The sequence below is a fragment of the Athalia rosae genome, chromosome 6, assembly GCF_917208135.1.
Source record: "Athalia rosae chromosome 6, iyAthRosa1.1, whole genome shotgun sequence".
Classification (NCBI taxonomy): Eukaryota; Metazoa; Arthropoda; class Insecta; order Hymenoptera; family Athaliidae; genus Athalia; species Athalia rosae.
Window position 1 is genome coordinate 1,914,057 of NC_064031.1, and position 21,188 is coordinate 1,935,244.

The 21,188-nt window shown below is 37.6% G+C and overlaps 2 protein-coding genes across 2 annotated transcripts; one reads left to right on the top strand and one right to left on the bottom strand.

Annotated features, from left to right (window-relative positions):
• Window positions 1-221: 221 nt before the first annotated feature.
• On the top strand, window positions 222-21,104 carry LOC105691783 (unconventional myosin-Ie-like). The gene is made up of 20 exons (XM_012410503.3): window positions 222-951; window positions 4,025-4,150; window positions 4,356-4,445; window positions 4,524-4,618; window positions 4,702-4,879; window positions 6,138-6,300; window positions 6,406-6,513; window positions 6,623-6,751; window positions 7,024-7,220; window positions 7,343-7,510; window positions 17,184-17,354; window positions 17,434-17,600; window positions 17,755-17,968; window positions 18,056-18,286; window positions 18,383-18,667; window positions 18,768-18,923; window positions 19,052-19,191; window positions 19,266-19,417; window positions 19,504-20,169; window positions 20,247-21,104. The coding sequence occupies exons 1-20, from the start codon at window positions 949-951 to the stop codon at window positions 20,330-20,332; spliced, it is 3,525 nt and encodes a 1,174-aa protein (XP_012265926.2). The 5' UTR covers window positions 222-948; the 3' UTR covers window positions 20,333-21,104.
• Window positions 7,512-13,570, bottom strand: LOC125501506. The gene is made up of 3 exons (XM_048657739.1): window positions 13,198-13,570; window positions 12,238-12,337; window positions 7,512-8,840 (listed from the first exon to the last, which is right to left on the bottom strand). The coding sequence occupies exon 3, from the start codon at window positions 8,837-8,839 to the stop codon at window positions 7,874-7,876; it is 966 nt and encodes a 321-aa protein (XP_048513696.1). The 5' UTR covers window position 8,840; window positions 12,238-12,337; window positions 13,198-13,570; the 3' UTR covers window positions 7,512-7,873.
• Window positions 21,105-21,188: the final 84 nt, after the last annotated feature.

Here is a 21,188-nt window from a genome sequence, read left to right on the forward strand (position 1 = left end):
GAGGGCCAAACGAACGTTTTTCATCCACGATCGATGATTGATCTGGATTAAAATTTCGCGCAATGTCATTTCCATTTAATTGAATTAATATCTATCAATTGTTTTCCGCGATGATTCCATCTCTCTTCAAAATTGAGAACCTCTGAAGTCATAGAAGACATGCGCTGGTGCTGCTTTCGTGAATGAGTCAAACCAAGGGAGGCAGAGCGAGGAGAGCGGCTGTTCAGTCGGGGATAAGTCGCCGTAGCGTGAAGATCGTACAGTGTGTATTCTTCGCGAGGTAAATTTTCCAACGAGTCAAAATTGATCGTGGTGTTCAAACTTTATTTACAAACGTGCAAGTTACAATCGATACAAATCCAACAGATTAGAGAACGTGTTCAATTAAATTCATATCGTTCGTTTGTATGCGCCGAGTTTCATTGCAGTGCAAGTGCAAGTGTTGCATTCGAAAGTACAGTCTCACAGTTCTGTACGCATAAAATACCACTGCACATGGTGCAGTAACAACATGCAGTTTTAGTGAACGTGGGTGGCGTCAATATACGTGAATGTAATTAACCAACACGTAAAAGAAAAAGGGGGGAAAAAAAAAACCTATAACCTCCTTCGGCAGCACTATGGATAAACATAGAGACTGCTGCTGCTGTTACTCAAACAGTCCGATGACCAGCTGCAATTAGATTAACAATAACTTTCGGACGTTCCACAGGTCACTGTTGTTATTAAAACCGCAGACCCCCACTAGTCGTTTGTTGCAATTGGAAGGAAAATTTCTGCAAGACGTCAGAGACGTGGTCGTACCCGCTGTTTTTTTTCTTCTGCACGTTCCAATTAAAACGGTGGCAAACGTTCGGTATTGTTATGAGATAAATAAATAATAAGTAATAAAAAAAAAAACCAACGACAGTAACAACAACAACAGCAAGAAAGGCACCCATCGTCAAAATGGTGAGTCACAATTGGTAAACTTTTATTTATTTTATTTATTTTTTCTTTTATTCCCCCCTCCTGTCAGCGTGACACTAATTTCCACGTGTAAAAAAGAAAGAGACGTCACACACGGCAGGTATTAATAATTATTGCCTTCGTACGTTTCTTTTATCGATATATTTGTGTTTGGATAATAATTGTTAATTGTATTTTTCACACCTGTAATATATATGGAGAGACTCGAGTTATGTTTACTCTCAATTATATCGATGGGTAGGTATGTTTTGTGAATTGATTTGGCAAGTTTGATAACGATAGCGATTCTTATTTTTTGTTATCGGTTATCAAAGAAAAAAAAATAAAATATGTATAATACTCGATACGTTGTATGTTAGGAATAAATGTCACCTATGGCTCGATTCATATCGCACAAATGACTCATTTATCAACATTTATTCATCCATCCCGGTATCTCTGATCCGCCGTTTTTACGATTGCGAACTTACGTCAAATATCGCCGTGCCATACATACGTACATTTATGAAATTAGTCACGATTTTCTTCTCGATCACCCTCCGCCAACTCCTCGAGATCTCACATACCGAGGAAAATCACAAATAATTTTACACTCGCGCCACAATACAATACCCGTACTTCGAATAACGACTGCAGCTGACGCACGAGCGTACTTCCTTTCTTGAAAGAAAAATTCTTTAAAAAAATATACGCCAAAGAATTTCATTGAATTTTGCCTCGTCTTTTTCCTCTTCAACTACGACGATAAGCCGATCGTGACGATGTTTATCCTCCTCTCGATTTCTTCTCGTCATTTCCAAAGTCTCGAAAGACTCCGACGTTTCAACTGAAAAAAGAGAGTATTTTTTTTTTTTACTGCAAGTACAATTACAGTATCATCATGTCAAAGAATGAAAAGTAATTACGAAGAACTTGATGTTTCCCAACCGAGAAGAAGCAACTACTGCATCCAGTGTATAGTGTGTGTCATTCGTTGCAACTTACGTTTCCGACTCCCTCGTCTCTTTTCTGGTTTACTCATATCTTACGTCATTCTTATGCAGTGACACATATGCCGGAAGAACGAAAGCAAAGAAAGAAAAACAGTGTAGGGGGTAAAAAAAAACAGAGGTCGGCTCGTCTCAAGGGCGTCGACGGTTGCGAGCCCTTATCTTTGTGGACGTTGAAGAGATGCCGCTATTAAACGTAAACACAAAAAACCGTATGTACACACCTATAACACGTGCGGTGAAACGTGTGAAATAGAAAGTTTTTCCCACAATGTAATCCGTACGATTTTCCACCCGCGCCTCTCCGCGTTATTCGTTCGATCAACCGATGCGCTTTCGTCTCTAGATTCTAAAATTGTACACCGTTAGACGTTTGCCCCCTTTAGTCGAACGTGGATCCGTAGGCCGAAAGTATAGCCTCTGAAAAATGTCGAGGAATTTTTTCGATCCATCTCATTGACTCATTCGGTTCCCTCTGGGCCAAGACTGATTATTTTTTTTCTACTCCTCCAGTTCGTAGGAATTTCAAAGTGCAGCGGGTAACCCTTTCGTTGAATCATCGGGACGATGCGCTTTACTCGCTCTCCAGTAATCTTGAAAAAAATACGATAATTACGACGGAAATAAAGTAATTGGATTAGACGAGGAGAATAATTTTGCAAAAAAAAACATTTTCCACGACGATCGAACGATCATCTGGAAATTTTTCCGCCATGGCCCGTTGCCAAACGACCCGATTAGTCTTTTGTACATTTGTTATGTGCATAATTACGAGGTGTGTTGAGGGGGCACACCGTTACATTTGTTGTACAGTTTTGTGCGCCTCTTATAATTCGAATAACGACCCTCGAAAACGTTTACTGTATTCCGTTTACATACCGTTACGATTGTTTCTCGTACAAACTTTACTTTGGATTTCAATGAGTTTCGGTCCCCGACACGGAGGCAAAAATTGCTGGGCACGAGGCGGGTCCAAGTTAATTAATTCGATGTAGCTAATTAATTGAACCAATCGGTGAATTTCTCGGGGTCTTTTTCTTCAGGCGTATCGATTTGAATTTAGATTTTGAAATATAGTAATTGCGTAAAACTCCTCCACCCGGCAGGAGACGAAATTTTGTCGTCGTTGTCAGTTTTGTAAGCTGCAAACACAACGACGAGCAGCAGCGGCGGCAGCAGCAGCAACAACCGGAAGTTCGGTGAATGAACAGAGAGTTTGAGTGCTCACAATGCGACCGGAAATATGCAATCATCTCAGTACCTTGGAGTCTCATGTCCCGAAATACGAAATCATTTTAACAGCTACGTTTCGCGTGTTTCCGAATTTCAAAATTTGATTGAATTGCGAAAAAGGGGGGCGGGGTCGATCGGGGAAAGAAAATCTCCGGGTTTCTCGACCCCGGTCAATTTTTTCGGATGATTGCCTTCGACTCGATATAGATAGCTAATCCTGTCCGTCCCCGTTCGCCTTCTGTTACGCTCCGCGGTAACGTGCCTTAAAAATATAACAAAGACTTCGATGATAATGACCAGCCATTATCGATTATACCGTAGATAGTTGCCATAGGGACCCTCATTCTCCAAAAGGTGATCAAATATTGCTTCGCTATGTATTATTCGCACTGCTGTGACGTGATTCTATCTTGAATTTTTTCCTTTGTTAATTTTGACTTTTTGACTAGAATTTTTTTTTTTTTTTTTTTATTTAACTTGAATAAAAAACCAGATGCTATAGTTTCATTTTACGTTAGCTCGTTCAGAGATAAAACTTTGACGATTCTTTTACCAGATGTTATTTAATCGTTGCGAGAACATACGACATCGAAGACTGGAACAATTTTTTTCTGGTTTACAAAAATGAAGAGAAAAGAAACTAGTTTTTTATTATGGTTCGAATCTCGATGCGTATTATATTTTATGTACGAGTATAACAGTTACAAGGAACACGAGCAGATTTAGAAGCCCCAAAAATGAATAAAGTAGAGAATTATTGTCGAGCTTATCCCCCATAATTTTTGTTATTATAATAATGATTGTTATTGTTACGAATCTTTTGTGTGTTTTAGGTTTATCACTGGCAGAGTCAAAATGTTAAGGTGTCGGGGGTTGACGATATGGTATTACTGCCAAAAGTCAACGAAGAATCCATCAGCGACAATCTGAAAAAGCGGTACATGGATGACTACATATTCGTATCCTTTTCTTTTTCTTTTTTCTTACGTATACGGCTAAAATTGTCGGCTGATTAGCCGAGCCCCTGATACAGGTAAAAAATAGATCAATGTTCTTCGAGGGAAGGGTCTTGTATTACTTATCTTTAACGATGTATAGGCTAGTCTCCTTTTCATTCTTAATATCCGCAATCTGCTGAATTATATTTTCCTCAACTAGAGCTAGACATGCATCGGTCCTGTCCTCGTATCGATCAATCCCTTCAAGCAAATGCCTTATTTTGGGGATAAAGAAATCGAAATATATCAAGGAGCGGTGAGTGGAGCTTTCGTGTATTTTCTTATTTTAGTTTATCAATTTAATCGCCGTGATTGTGAATTCAAATTCTTACAGGCTCCCTACGAAAATCCACCGCACATTTATGGATTGGCCGACGAAATGTACAGAAATATGTTGATCGATAACGAGAGTCAATGCGTTATTATAAGGTGATAAAGTCTTCTTCATTTTATCGATGTAATCGCTATTTCGTTTCACTAATTTTTACTTTCTCTTATTATTTTTTTTCTAGCGGGGAATCAGGTGCCGGTAAGACTGTGGCAGCTAAATATATAATGGCATATGTATCGAGGGTCAGTGGCGGTGGCACAAGAGTTCAAAAGGTCAAGGACGTCATCTTGGAATCTAATCCTCTTCTTGAAGCTTTTGGAAACGCCAAAACTGTCAGGAATAATAATAGCAGCCGTTTCGTGAGTCACACTTCATAATTATCCTTGTTAAATTTTTTTATTCTTTTCTACTCTTCTTTTTCATTCTAATTATCGTCATTAGTTTGCAACAGATGATTGTCGTATTATTTATAAACGTTCGAATTATTAGTACGACCTCAAGTGTTACGTGTTAACTTGTTTCGCGGTTCGTTAATTAATTGATAAGAATAGAAACTAGAATATCCTCAGTTAGGTTTTAGGTGGTATTATCATATATTATAACAAGCTAGATTGATCCATCAATAAAATTGATCGAGTTATCGACTTTTCGAAGCAGAAAAATGGAGATATCTCGATGGGAAAAAATCGTAGCTCAAATTGACCAACGGATTCGTGTTCCTGGGGTCAAAATACGTAAGAAAAGTGCCATACGATCAATTTTAAAAAATAAAAATTTTCGGCCAAAATTTGAGATTTTTCCAAGGGGTACCCCTTACGATTTTTTCAAATTTTGACCAAAAATTTTTATTTTTTAACATTGATCGTATGGCACTTTTCTTACGTATTTTGACCCCAGGAACACGAATCCGTTGTCCAAATTGAGCTACGATTTTTTCCCTTCGAGATATCCTCAAATTTATGCCAAAAAATGCCTAAAAATGGGGATAACTCGGTCATTTTTCAAGATAGATCAATTTTTCTGTCGGATTCGGATTCCTGAGCTCAAATTACATAAATATAGACCAAAAAATCAGTTTTTTATTTTTGACCCCAAAAAGCTGAAAATTGGCGATAACTCGGTCAATTTCAGAGATAGGTCAATTTTTCTTTTAGATTCGGATTCCTGAGGCCAAAATACGTCAGAAAAGTGTAATACAATCAATTTTTAAACTACTTTACTTTTGGCCCAAAAATCGTTTTTTTTTTTTGATTCTTCAAGAGTAATCTCACGTATAATCAGCTCAGGAATCCAAATCTGAAAGCCAAAATCATCTACTCATGCAATCGATCGAGTAATCATCAATTATTCGCTGTTGGGAGCAGAAAAATCAAGACACTCTTAGTCGTAGACCCACTTTGATTCGTAGCAATACATGCATGGGTTGAGAAATTCGAATTTCTCAATTCACCAGCGAGCCCGAGCTTTGCTGGAGTCAGGTAGCCACGAGCGAGGGGGTTTGTTGTGGGGCGTCACCTCTGCTCAGCCCCCAAGGTGACGTTTCACAACAAAGCGCTACGCTGCTGGCGTTCGTGAGTTAAAAATGCTAGTTTTAGCTTCAACTTCGTTCAATCACAGGGAAAATATGTCGAAATTTCGTTCGTGTTCGGAGGACAACCTGAAGGTGGAAAAATATCGAATTTTCTCTTGGAAAAATCTCGTGTGACGTCCCACAATCCTGGAGAGAGAAATTTTCATATATTTTATCAGCTGGCCACCGGTGCTAATCAGGAAATGAAATGTAAGCGGATATACATCTTATTTGAATGTAATTTGAATTATAATCAGGCACGGATGCGACGAAGAATCAATTTGTTTGATAATTATTTTTTTTCTCTTCACTCAGCATCTTTCGGGCTCACCGATCTCGACTATTACGAATATCTGAGTCACGGTGGCAATCACAAAGTCGATGGAACAAACGACGCCCACGATTTTCAAGAAACTTTAAAAGGTAAGTTGCCAAACAAAAATTTCAAATCGAAAATAAATCCAAGCCTACTTGTACTTAACGACGAATTGTGTCGATTAAATAATTGATTCTCCTTCAATAATTATCTCAGCTCTGAGTGTGATGGGAATAAAGAATGCAGATGTGGTGAATATTTTCCAACTGGTAGCGGGAATACTTCACATCGGAAATATTAAATTCATCGAAAAAGGAAACTATTCACAGATCGCTGACGAACGGAGTGAGTATCTTTATAGATTTTTATCAAAAACTCGACCTAAATTTCTAATCGAACGTCAGTCGCATCTTCGTTCATTTTATTTACTTCTTTTATTTTCTTTTCTCTATCGAGTAATCCGATCCATCGAATTCAATGATAAATTTCTTTTGAAGTTTTCTAGAAAGTAGAAATAACATTCTACTATTTTTCTATTTCAATGTTTCCTCTGAACTCTTTCCGACCTTATTCGATTTACATTGTATATTGAATTCTATCAATTATGTACTCACCAGGTCTAGAATTTCCTGCCCACTTGTTGGAAGTCCCCGCGGAACAGCTGTCCCACAAATTGACTTCCAGAATATTTGATTCGAAATGGGGAAGTCAATCCGACAGTGTTGACGTTACTCTCACCGTTGAACAGGCTTTATACACGAGAGATGCCCTGGCCAAAGATATCTACGCTAGATTATTCGATTATTTAGTCAAGGTACGTACGTGAAAAATATGAAGAAAATTTATATCATCCGTGGTAAATTAATTGATGTAATGATATTGCTTTTTTTCATGTATAATTATCTTTTTTTCTTCATTTCGTTTCTATCCGTACAGCGCGTCAATTTTGCGATGGAGACATCATCGGTCGGTCGAACTCTCGGTATCCTTGACATATACGGATTCGAAATATTCGACAGAAATGGATTCGAACAATTCTGCATCAACTTTGTCAACGAAAAACTTCAGCAAATATTCATCGAGCTCACATTGAAGACGGAACAGGTGAGTCATACATTTTTTATTAAAACTTTTTAAGCTTACAGTCAACATTATGCCTTTCATTACGAAATTACTAGTCCACGTAAATTGGACATGTTCTGAGAATACGTTCACCCCACGTCATGTACAAAATACTATCGTACGAATTATTAATAATGATAATACTAATAATACTAATTGTAACAAGGTAAGGAGATAATCTTAATTCCAATATAATATAATCACAGCTACAGCTATTTCTTATTTATTATTTCGTAGCAAATTGTTTTCATCAATGATAATTAATATTTAGATCGTCGAAGCCCGTCGACAATATTAATTAATAGATTTTATCAATTTTCTCTTATACAAATACGTCCGAGCTCGTTATCCAGGTAATATATCGGTCCTTCGTGAGATGTATTTGAGCACAGGTGTCGTGTGTGCGAAATTTGTTTGACTAGGGCCTCTACTGGGTGGTGGTGGTATTTGTTTCGGTAATTCGCTGGAAGTTGGCAGTGAATTTTCGGTAGTGTAAAAATTAGCTGCAGATTCGTAAGAAACTTCGTCGGTATATCTGGAGTTTTCTTCGCCGGTGAATGTCATTCGATTATCGGGGTTCGTATCGGTCACCATTTCAATTTTGCCGATGTACTTTTTCGGCCGATTGTAGTGCAAACTCTTGGTAGCGTAGAGATTTTTATCCACGATAGGGCCGTTAGTTACTTGCATAGATTTCAAGTACGATCTTGGTTCCCAACTGGTTCGTCTCTCGTTGCCAGTGTCCGGTCGTGATCTATTTTTCTTCAAATAGTAAAGTTTGTCGTTCAAACTTTGCAACAGTTTGGTGGAATGATATTCTTCACCGTCGCTGAATTCCGTCTCTGGTTGAACGGGTGATTTTTCGCCCGATTTTCGTTTCAGGCCAAACGATCCGGCCGCGTTTTTTATCCTGGACGACAAATCGTTGGAGTGAAATACCTGACGCAAAATTTCGCCGAAATTCAACGCCGCCGCTTCCTCCCGTTCCTCTTTTCGTTCTTCCTCTTCGTCGCCAACCTTTTTACCCTCCCCGGTCGCACCACCCCTCAGTTCGATTTCGAGAAATTTGTAATCGTCCGTATTCGGTTTCTCCACGTTCGTAGTGCTCATTATATTATTTTGCGTCATACGGTAAACAGAGGACGGTTTGTCGTTGTACAATTTCCCGTCAAATACTTTACTCACACCGCCGGTCAAATATTGATGAGGTATCGCGTTCGGGGACGACGGTGGTCTTGGTAAAACCAACGCTCCTCTGGATAATTTCATCCAAGACAGAACGATCAGTAGGGCCGATAGCCGTCGAGCCATTCTGGAGAAAGAAAGACGAGGAAGAAAAATTTCACAATGGATTTCAGATTGTTCGTCGTGTGTACCGCAAATGTTGCACAACGATTTTGTAAAAATAAAATAAAACACGTATCGTCAATTTTATGAATGAGCTCATTTTTCACGCACGCATACAGGTACCCATGAAAAATGCACGGCGCGCGTTAAGTCCGTGACGTCGTACATCATCGTACCATAATATATAAAAGCAACTGCATAATACGGTTCAAGAGAAAACCGACCTGGTTGTGTTCGCTAATATTCCGTACGTATGCCGTGTGTTATTCTCTTGTGTACGTACGTACCAGACGTGCATCACGCGTGTTTTTCTCCACACGTGCATCCGTACGTATGCAACTTTTTAGAATTCACGCGCGGCTTAGGTCGTAGGCGATCGAGATACACGTGTGCCGTTGTACAGAGAGCCCGGTTATTAAATTCTGCACATAGTGAAAGTTTTGCTGCATGACACGTATTTCCATATCCATACATGTAGAGAATCGGTACGTTACAATTTCTCTCTCTCTCTCTCTACTCTGGTTTTTATTTTACTCTACTTTTTTCTTTTCGCTTGTAATTAACGGTTACGCAATGTGGATTTCAACGTTTACATTATACCCGTACAGGAATACCCCGCAACACGCGTCTAAGCGAAGAAAAGAAAGAACAACTTTTCAAACTCTGTACACACAATCTGCGACCACGTGAAAACTTCAAGCATGCAGAACTAAATAAATTAAAATTATGACACAACGATGATTAGAGTAAAAAAATGTAAGTCTCGCACACGCGCTGAAAATAATTCAATTTCTTCAATTAATTTTTTTTCTTCTTCAATTAATTAAAACGTGAATCCTGAAAATTTATTGTTCTCCTATGAGAACGTATGTTACTTGAAATTTCTATGGGTAAGTCAGTTTCATGTGTAATGTTTTGCGAGAAATAGGCGTGGCTTTTTGTTGCGCTAGTTCAATAGGTATGTATGTATCATGCCTAGATGTATATACATACAGACATGTGTTTGTGCGTGTATTTTGTTGTATACTTTTACAGTTATCTAGAGACGGGAGAATTTGTTCGTTGTATAGCAGCTGAGAACAGGTTCTCTTGAAAAGTGCAAGTCCGAGTCTGCTTTTGTGTATATAAAAATATGTATACATATACATATATATATTTGTTTGTAGTACAGCTCGGTCAATATTGAAAGTGAGAAGCGGAGAAACTGTAGCGTACCTTATATTAAATTGCATATCGCGCTCGTAAAACGCCTTCGAGTACTCAATTAGCGCGGATGATATTTTATGGAGAATAAAGGCCGGGCGCGGGAATATGAATTCCCTTATTTATTCTAATTCTCGTTCTAGTTTATAGATATATATATTTTTTTCTTTCTACAATCGCGATCGTGCTCTACGTTTATTTCATAAGTTGTAATCTCCCGTTTGCTAACCCGATGATCGCTTTTATTTCATTTATATTATACCGTACCTATGGCGAGTATAACCGGCAAACCTAGCGGCGATACAATAATTGCGAAACGATATCTAATTTCTAAAGTTCTTCCGCCAACGCCCGTTTCCGAAGCCTTTATATATTTACGATACTTTTACATACGTATAGATACCCATGTGTCGTCTACCCACCCATCTACCCATATACCTGCCCATTTACCTCCTGTGGCTAATTTGATATTGACTTTGTGTGTAATATGTACGTGCGTCGATCGAGAGACATCGACGGTTGTATTATTTCCTTGTAGTTAATTAATCGCGGAAGAGTTAATGGATGGATAGATATAAAATTGTGGATAAATAAGGGAAAGAGTAGTAAGTTACTTTGGTTTATTTTCGACCGATTATCAAGAAAATCTCAGTAATTATTGTGAAAGTTTAAATCAAACAGATTTTAATAGATGAATGTAATATTATACGCACATAATGGTCTTATAGTCCAGGAAAAATTGTGGTAAAAAATTATTTAAAATTGTATGGTATTTTGTGGCTTTACATAAAATTAAACTGATAATATAATTACGGTGATAGGTAAAATACCGCAGACGCGTTTGCTTCCGGTTTTAACCGCTTGGATTTTCTTTTTATTTATTCATCCGTTTGGTTTTTTCTTCGTCACTTTTTGAAAAATTTCCTTCTTCTTCCTTGTTACTAATTTCGGACAATCCGAACAACGGTTTATCTCGTGATATATTTATGGTTAAATCATTACTGCGAGATAGGAAAAGTTGAAGTTTGGTATTTGCATGTTTCGTTCGATAGGATTGATCGTGTTATGAAAGTGAGATTGGTCAAGGCCCGTTCAATTTATGTATCCCACCTGGAAATTATCTCGTGATCAAATCAGAACTAGACTATAGAATACACATGCATGTACAAAAGATCCCGCCGTTCACTTAATCTTACCTCTGCTGTTCGATCTTTTTTTTCTTTTTATTCGTATTCCAATTTTATTTTCGCAATTCCGAAATGAAGTATTGTATAAATCGATGCTGGTGCGCGAAAAATTATGACCCCCTTCGATGTACCGAGGAAAATTTCATAATTAATTAAACTCGATAAGACGCACGTTGACATGCCCCGGATTTCTCGACCAGGAAGATAAAATATTTTTACATACATTACAACCTACGTACGAACGCACGTTTTCTTCTTTCTTTTTTCGCGATGTACGTTTAATTTTTAAGTTGCAGATATTATTTCTGATTAAAATTAGTATTACGTATTATATATATTATATATATATTTATATTTTTATATATCGCGAAGCGAAAGTTTTACCTATATAATAACGATATTAATGATAATAATTACGCAGGTGAGCCCTGTGGCATATCGAATATCGTTCGAAACGTAACTGTATACATATGTATAATACCTGTACACATTCCGGTCTTTCTTTCTTTTTTGCTGTTTATTTTTTTTTTTTTTTAATACATTTTTTTTATGCTTCGTCAATCGAAAAATTAATTCACGATCGGATGTCCCATTATGTAAAATCAATAGCCATACATCATACGCGCACATATATATGTTGGATTGAATCAAATCGAACAAGCAAACGTAGATAACAGCCTCCTTTCTTCCTTCCCCCCCCCTCGTTTCGCGAAATAAGATTTTCTCTGCGTGGCAAAATTTGACAAATTTAACTCTAGTATAGATCAAACTGTATGTAGAAAAGAATTCAGAGAGAAAGCAGACAAAAACGCAGAAATTGCTACCGTAACGGGCAGTACCGCGTGTACATTATAACTGTACATATATTCATTTTCTTAAAAGTTTAGGTACCCGTATACCAAAATTATTTACCCGAACTCAATGCTATAACGTTTCTATGCAAACAAGGAAAGATATTGATGAAAAACTCACCTGCGCGGGAAAATAGTCGATTCCTTTTTCGTGCAAACGGATTGAATGGGAAATGATGGGACCGGAAGTTCACCTCATAGAGACAAAAAGTCCTTCGATCCTGCATCGGGGGAATAAGGAGAACAAAGAGAAAAAAATCATTTCATTATCGAATCCAGTTACACATCTATGCGTATAAATTATATCCAAATCTGCAAGTGCTTTTTTCATTTTTACTAATTGTGTGATTAATTGTGTCGTATTTCTCTATACAGTCTGTGCTTCTTGAATGAATGCAGATCAACATATATCGCGGTTATTATTTTTTTGGTTTTTTGATTTTGATTTTATTTCATCTCTCCTTTTTTTTTTTTCGCTATTCTCTTTCGCCGCAGAGTTATGTTATGTTATAGTTTCGCAATCGAGCGATGCCCCGAGGACGTGGAAGCATTTAAATTCTAAAATATAAGTCGAGTCTACTTATGTACCGTAGTATAATGTACTGTGTATGTACATTATATACCTGTGCATATATACATAACGATATCATGGAGATTTAATCTACAAGAGAGACTTTGAGATCTTTGCTACACATTTCTTGTGCGCTTGGAATATAAAGAGGTATATCTCCTTATTCCGTAGACGTTAATTTTTTATCATTGTCATTATTATTATACAGCATGCGATCCTTGCTTCAATCTTTCTATTGTCTACGATGTTAACATTGCTAACGATGTGTGGAGATTTTTTTTTTTTTTTGTTTGGGACAAAAAATTGTCGAGAAAAAAAATTCGACGCAAAGAGAAAAACCAGGGGATGAAAAGGAGGAAGAATTTTGTCATTTTTTATTATTTCAAAATCGAATGTTTAAATTTCAAAATTGTTTGGATCCAAAGCACTTGCATGTACCGAATATAATGTAGGTATATATTTTGATATAAAATATTTAAAAAAAATTTATCGATAGATCATAAGACTCACCTTTATCTTCTTGATGCAAAAAAAAAAAAAGATTTCCAAATTCTGAACAGCCACGCACTGAATGATTACTGATTTTTAATACTTTTTTCTTGTTGATTTTAATTTAGATAATTTTTTTTGGAATCGTAACACATTTTTTTTTTTCAATCTTGAGAGAGAAGAAGTAGAAAAACCTTCAATAGAAAATTGGTAAATCTTTTAAATGGTTCGTCTGCGTTAATCAAATCAATGAATTATTATTTAAATCAGAAAGTTTGTGTTTCTGATAATAAAAAACGGTTTATTAATCATCACGATTAAAGATCGAGTGCCGGTGCAACGCGGGCTAGGAGGTCGCCGCTCGTGTATACCTTGAAGTAAACTGAAATACGAGGTACATTATTTCTTTACTCTTGCCTCTTGTATCCCCACTATAGCATTATATCTCAATGCAACATTCGCTCTAATACAACTTTACAATGATTCTTTCAATAATTTCCCCACTACTAAGTTCCCGCCTCGCGATTAATAGCGTAATTTGGATCAGTCTTCGGAATTAAGATTATTCAATCAAGATCTTTGATTTTTCTTTTGAGGAATACAAATTACGAAACTTTCATCAATATTCGCATGCACGTCGATTAGATCGAAACCCTGGAGAGGAAGAAAATTGTTTGATGAAATTTTGCATGCATAAAATCGACGCTGATTTATTATACCAATTAATTACACACTTATTAAATTTGTCACGTATAGTAGAACCTATAGTGGAACACTTGCGGTTTATCGATGTGTCTCTTATTTTATTTATAGCCGAAGAAAGTGGCCGGATATCATACCTCTAACTAATATAGCGACTATTTGGACTTTCTATAATTTAATAATATCGTGTGAAATCCATTGTCAAAATTTTCCAAATATTCGCAGTATTTTTATTTCTTTCATTAAAAATCGAGAATCCGATTATTTTATCAAGCTGCTCGATTTATTCCGCAGATTCGAATTCCTGAAATGAACGAGGAATTGAAAATCAAAGAAATTTCATTCAGAAGTAGAAATCTACTTTTCAAATTTGAGGGGTTGCAAATGGCGGCGTCACCCCTCGGAATATTGCTCAACTAACAATAACTAAGCGAGTAAACTATTGATTAGTTTGATCTCTGCATTGTCGGGCGAACCGCGGGGGTAAAACAGAAGGGTAGCGGGTGGCTTACCACCAGGCGCTTGACAAGGGATGAAAAATAAGGAAACCTCTTGATCGACCCTCCCGAATTTCCGCCGAGTGTAATCTTCGGGGTAATTTTCGATAAAATTCGAAATCTATAATTCAGTAACTATCGAGATTTATTTTTGAAGTAAAGAATGAAGATGATTTGAAACAGCTCGAGGGATGGGTTCTGACTGTATTTTGACCCCAAGAAATACTATTGACAACAACTAAATTATAACGTTAGACAATTTGAAAAAGCGGTAAAACATAGAAACGAAAGAAATAAAAAGAAACTGCGTGGGCATCAAGAACAATCGGTGATCCGATTCGTTCTCAAATAGTTTCTCTGTAGTTTTTGTCAGTTTGCCGATCTTTCCTATTGTCGTTGTATATATTTTCTTCCTCACGAACCTCATCGTCCGAATTTTATCGTATCGATTTCGATGCGTCTCAGCGGCGTAAATTTTCTACTTATAGAGATGTCGCGGGTTTTTAGTACCGTGAAACCCGATACGCCTTTTTCTTTTCTTATTCTCCCCCCATTCTCGTGTCACAAGGAAAGTGGCGAATCTATATTACTGTACCTTGTACTACAAGAAAAATACATTAACGCATCACTTCATTTTAAACCGCTATTCTGCGCGCGAGTAATTTACTTAATTCCATTGTAGGTTTAAATTCGGGACTATCTCCGTTTTTGTTACTTTACTCTCTTTTCCACCTTTTTTCTCTACAGCCCAAAAGACAAGAGTGTAGTCTTCTTTATAGATCCATTGAAAACCCATAAGAAAAGAAAACCAATGGAAGAAGAAAAGATTTATCCGCGCAAAGTAGCGAGTTTCAAAATTTACGTTCCGAGTCGGGTGAAGGAAAAAAAAATAAAATAGCTGGCGCATATAATCGTTCGACCATTTCAGAGGATCGTTTGGTGTAATTTGTTTTCTAAAGTAATTGTCAATATTGGGTTAAACTGAATCGATATATTATTTATCAGAGCGTATCGTTGTATAGGGAGGTATAAAAAAATGAGAACTGAATGAGAAGAAAAAGAAAAAAATCTAGGCGCATTTTTGCTTCCTTGCCTGAGTGCGAACTTTCTGTTCTTTCAATTTTCTTTCAAAAATATGAAATTTTCGCCGAAGAAATTCCATTTTCATGCAATTCCTATCCAATTATTTACACACCTGACTGGATAAGAACATGCAGATGAGACGACCGAATATAATTTCTTTGAAACGTTTGGATCTGGTGCGGCGTTGTTTTACTCATTTATTTCATTTATCCCTTTCGTCTTCTAATTGCTCTGCGCTTAATTAAACCTATTATTATCTAGCCTTTATTGTAGAGTCGCTAACGGAGGAAGAAATAATAATAAAAAGAAAAAGGGGAGAAAAGAAAAGGAAAATAAAAAGACAAGAGTCAGTTTTACCACTTTAATCAGGTCGACGTGCAATTTATACGGAGTTTAGCAGCGAGCCAGTTACAGTTTCCGGTCGATTCGTATCGTCATATTACAATTAGTAATACCCACAACTGCTGCCGAATAGATGACTGAAAATTTTACCATTAAGTAGAGCAAGGCGAACACTAAAACCGTAAAGGAGGACGAGTTTGTCCGTTGTTCAAAATATGAGTACACGCATATCTCGTCATCAGAATCGTCGTCAAATAACTGAACAAAAAACGTTACAGTTTATACAGTTATTATTACGAAGTGCAGGGGAAAAACCGGAAACTGGTGCTTATCTGTGAAGCTAACAAGAAAAAGGAAGAAGGGAAAAAATTAAAAGAAAAGAGAGAAAACTCTGAATACAATTACGTCTAGTTGGTATACGAGTGGCGGTGCATAACGAAAAATTTCATACAAATTTTCCTTCAGATTTCAAAAGAGTTTACGTTTCCCTTTATTGTTCGCAAGTGTCATACGGTATGAAAAATTATGATGAAACAAAACCGCGACTTCATATGTATTGTTTGTAATGCAGTTACTGCAGCAATCATGAAATTAGAGACCACGAACCGTGGAGAACGAAACGGTATCCACCTTCTCCGTATTTCTTCCTTCTTCCTTGTTCCTTTCTGGCTGTTGAATAATTGTTTTATTGTCAGTTTCTCGGGTCTTTTTTTTGTTTAGATTTTTTTTTTTGGAATCTTTATTTTCCTCAGGAAGTCTCGTAGCGAAATTCATCGCTGTATAAATGTGCAATTTGTCCCCACAGGACGTTTAAAAGAATTTCAGTTTTATTTTCAGTCAACCAGACGCGCTTTGAGGAAACGAAATTTTATCCAATGCGGAGAAAGATTTACCGAATTACTCCGTACAGGAGTGAATAAATTTGTTAATAATCTTTTTCTTCTCGTGACATTTCACGCCGATTTCTACTTTTCCAACTCGACAATTATAATGATCCATTGTTGTTGAAAACTTATTACCGAGCTGTTTTATATTTCCTTTTTTCATCTTTGAAACGAGTTGAAAGTTACTACGCTGGTATACACGTAGAATAAGTTGAACTATTTTTCCTTCTTCTTTTTCTTCACCTTTAAAACGTGTGAACTTGTAGCGATTATTATCTACATTTTATACCTAAAACATCCAGTGTCGGAGCTATACTTGTTTAATTAACTTAGTTTACGTTTGTAATTATAACTCCAGATACTTTCAAGTGGGTCTAGGCCATGGGATGAGGTCGTCGGCCTATTTCAAATTTCCTTTTTTTCCCATGCAATTCTAATCCACCGTCGATCCCGCCGATTTGCTCCAGAATAAAAAGGAGTTCGTTTATCTATTTTACAGGAGGAATATGTGGCTGAAAATATCCGATGGACGGCCATCGACTACTTCAACAATGCGGTTGTCGTCGAACTTCTTGAAAGTAAAAAATTGCCCGGAATATTTTTGGTATTGGACGATGTCTGCGCTACGTTACACGGAGGCGGTACGGGGGCAGACGCGGATTTTCAGAAGGTATATAATCAGCGAATCGTGGATATTTTTCATTTTCAAATTAGTCACGGATTGTTTACCCGAATTTCGCAATTTTCAGCAATTAGCCGGGGCGGCGAACGGTCACGCGCATTTTCAAAATACCGGTGAAGGTTTTGCGGTGATGCATTATGCCGGCCTAGTAAATTATTCCGTCGATGGATTTTGCGACAAAAATCGTGACGTTCTGTTCCCTGACCTCATTCAACTTATGCGAACCAGCACGAAGTAAGTAGCCGCGTAGAAGATCACGATTACAACAATGAGGAGAGAAATCTTTACGTTTTGTACAATAATATGCATGCCACTGTGCACAAAAAAATTCTGTAGGCCGTACCATTTTCTATTTAGAGATACAAGAAACTAAAAAACGGTTTTTCAGCTCACTTGTAAGAGAACTCTTTCCTCCCGAGGTCGTGACCGATAAGACCAAGACCCTGAAACCCAGACCGACGACCGCTGGAAGTAAAATTCGAAATCAAGCCAGTAGACTCATAAACCAACTGATGAAATGCACACCGCACTACATCCGCTGTATAAAACCAAACGAGACTAAGAGACCTAGAGATTGGGACCAGCTGCGAGTAAAGCATCAGGTGGGAAGATTGAGATATTCGGAATGATGATTGGTAAAGTTGGTGGATTTTTTTTTTTTGTCTTCACCGGTCAAATTTTCATCTCAGGTCGAATATTTGGGACTGAAAGAAAATATCAGAGTTCGAAGAGCCGGGTTTGCCTACAGGAGACCATTCGCAAAGTTTCTTCATAGGTATGCGATACTCACAAAGGAAACCTGGCCCAGGTGGCAGGGGGATGAAAAAAGAGGGGTCGAATGGATCTTGGCCAGTGCAGGTTTGGAGAAAAGTCAGTATCAGCTTGGAAAGACTAAACTTTTTGTCAAGGCGCCGGAAAATGTGAGGAACTACTCTATTCACCTGAAATGTGAATTCCCTTTAAACTGGAGCGAAAAAATAAGAATCCGAGAAAATTTTTGTTCACATTCATTCTAGCTATTCATGTTGGAAGAGGCGAGAGATAGGAAATACAACGGATATGCGAGGGTGATACAGAAAGCGTTTAAAAAATATTTCGCACGAAGACGTCAAGATGTACAAAAGCAAGAGGCTGCGTCGGTTCTATTCGGGCATAAGCAACGGCGGAAAGCAAGTATCAATAGAAACTTTGTCGGGGATTACATAGGTCTCGATGCCAGACCCCAAATTATGATGCTCATTGGACGACGCGAAAAAGTCGCTTTCGCTGAGACGGTTCTCAAGTACGACAGAAGGTTCAAGGTGAAAATACATCAGCATATTTTTAAAAACTGAAATGAAAATCCGTAAATGCGTATTAGTTTTTGTCGAGAAAATAGTTTTAATCGAGATACAATTTCAGGTATGCAAGAGACATTTAATACTCACCGGAAAATGTCTCTTCCTGATCAGGAGAGAACAGATAAAATCGGGAGCGGAAAAAGGTCAATGGATCGAAGTTATCAAGCGAAAGTTACCCTTCGAACAAATAAGTCTTATCAGTTTGAGTACTTTGCAGGTTTGTAAAACTCGCTTGATTAAGAAAAAAAACATTTTTTTTCTTCTGTTAATTATTCAAGTGAACTCTGACTGAATGTTAGATTCAGATCACCTATGTCTTGTGTCCCATACCAACGACTGTTTCAGGATGGTTTTGTGATTATACACACTAGAGAAGACTATGCCAGTCTGCTCGAATTGGTTTTCAAGACTGAATTTCTGTTCGCTTTGAGCAAAAATTATCTCGCAGAAACCGGACACACCCTGAACATAAAATTCAACAACAAGTAAGAAATCGCACGATAAAAATCTCGTAGATACATTTTAGAAGATATTCTATTCCCTCTTAAACCTATTCTAGTTTGGAGTTCAAAGTTAAAAAAGAGGGTTGGGGCGGGGGTGGAACGAGACAAGTAAAATTCATCGAAAGTCCCATCGGAAGCAAAGAAGTATTGAAATCCAGTGGAAAGGTTTTAACCGTCAGCGTCGGCCTCGGTCTGCCTAGCACTACGAGTGAGTTATTTTTCATGATTTCAGAATTTCAAACACACATAAACTATTCTTGAGAGCTTTCCCGACATTGGTTTATTACTTTTTAGAACCGAGTCCGACAAGGCCTTCGACTATGCCAGCTGGTAGGCCATCGCGTCAAGCAAGGCCTTCTGGTCCACCAGCACAGCCTCCCATCCTGAAATCCTCTCTGACAAAAGCTCCCTCGACAGCTCCCCCTCGACCCACGAATGCTCCCACCAGACCTGCCCCTGTCCCGCAGCAAAGTCGACCCTCAGTTCCACCAAATCGGCCAAATATCCAGCCGAATAAATCCGGCCAAAAAAGGGTGATGAATGCTAAAAAAAATTTCACAGCAGGTGTACCATTGATGGGCATGCATGCGAATCCCGGCGGTCCCGGTAAAGGACTGATTCGGGCACCCCCGCCTCCTTCGAGTCCTGCACCGCCAAATCAACCTACTGTACATAATATATTCAGGTTACCAAATGCGATTAGAAACGGGAATGGTAATATTGCTTCTAACAGAGCACCTACCAGAAATCATCAACCCGCTGAAACGACGGACAGTCCTAGTTCTAATCACAGCAGAACAGGAAATACGCGAAGACCGCTTCCAGCTACTCCGAATACACCTGCACCAAAACCTCCGACCCCAAGTTTTCCCAAGGTCAAAGCGCTCTACGATTACGTTCCTCAGGATCTGGATGAACTCGGATTCCAGGAGGGAACTATCATCGAGCTGCTCAAAGAACGTGAGTAACTTTATATTTTCGGTAACGAGGCGACTCGGAATACTTCAATTCCCTTATCGTTGCATGTTCATTTTTAGACAAAGAAGGATGGTGGGAAGGTAGATTAAATGGGAAGACGGGATTATTTCCATGGAATTATGTGGAGAAGATAAATAGCAATTAAATTAGAAATCTCAATGCCGGTACGATGGGCATCGGAGTTCGATTGACTGGTTCCCCGTTATTTGGATATCGTATGTATATATTATTTTAATTAGATGTAATGCGTTGGGATATTCGGCAAAACTAACGAGGACTGTTCATACAGCGATATACTGCCATGAAATCAAATCGTAGGTTTCAAATCTATCCTCATTTTTCGTAACGTAGATCCCAATGGACGGATCCGTAAGTTGCTCCAAAATCCCATTTCGGTGATTAATCGGAATTTTTGTTATTTGTTAATGTTGTTCGTTATTAGATGATTGTAATACTATTAATCATGTTGATACCAGGTCGTATTTCATAGTGCCTTTGTAAAAAAGAATTAATTATAAGCCCGAGAAACTTTTATAGTTTCTAATAGATAAATCGCAAGTAAATTATATCTAGGTACAACGTAATCGTGATGGTTTTGGTATACGTACAGCATATAACTGCGTAAAATGACTGCCAAATATATGCATAGGTAAGTGAATATACCATTCCTATGATGTAATGTAATGATATCATGGATCGTGATAATGCGATTTTCAGCATTCCAAAGAAATTTATAGGTAATATTATTAGGTAAAATAAATAGACGTGAAAGAAGAAATGAAGTGAATAAACTAGAGTCGACAATGTCGTAGATTCTTTTTAGTAACAAGTTTACAAAGCATGGCATAATATTTATACATATGAATGGAGATAATTTAATAATTATTAATATACAATAAAGTCTGATATGAAAAGTGCTTGAATTTTATCATTTCAAACGTGAACCCACCCTTCTCAATTCATCCATTTCATGACTTAGCTTGTATTTTATTTTTAATCTC

Coding starts and splice junctions, on each gene's coding strand:
- LOC105691783 (XM_012410503.3), top strand. Junction 4,446..4,523: donor TCGAAATATATCAAGGAGCG/GTGAGTGGAGCT, acceptor AAATTCTTACAG/GCTCCCTACGAAAATCCACC. Junction 17,969..18,055: donor AGCTGCGAGTAAAGCATCAG/GTGGGAAGATTG, acceptor TTTTCATCTCAG/GTCGAATATTTGGGACTGAA.
- LOC125501506 (XM_048657739.1), bottom strand. CDS start 8,839: ATGGCTCGACGGCTATCGGCCCTACTGATCGTTCTGTCTTGGATGAAA.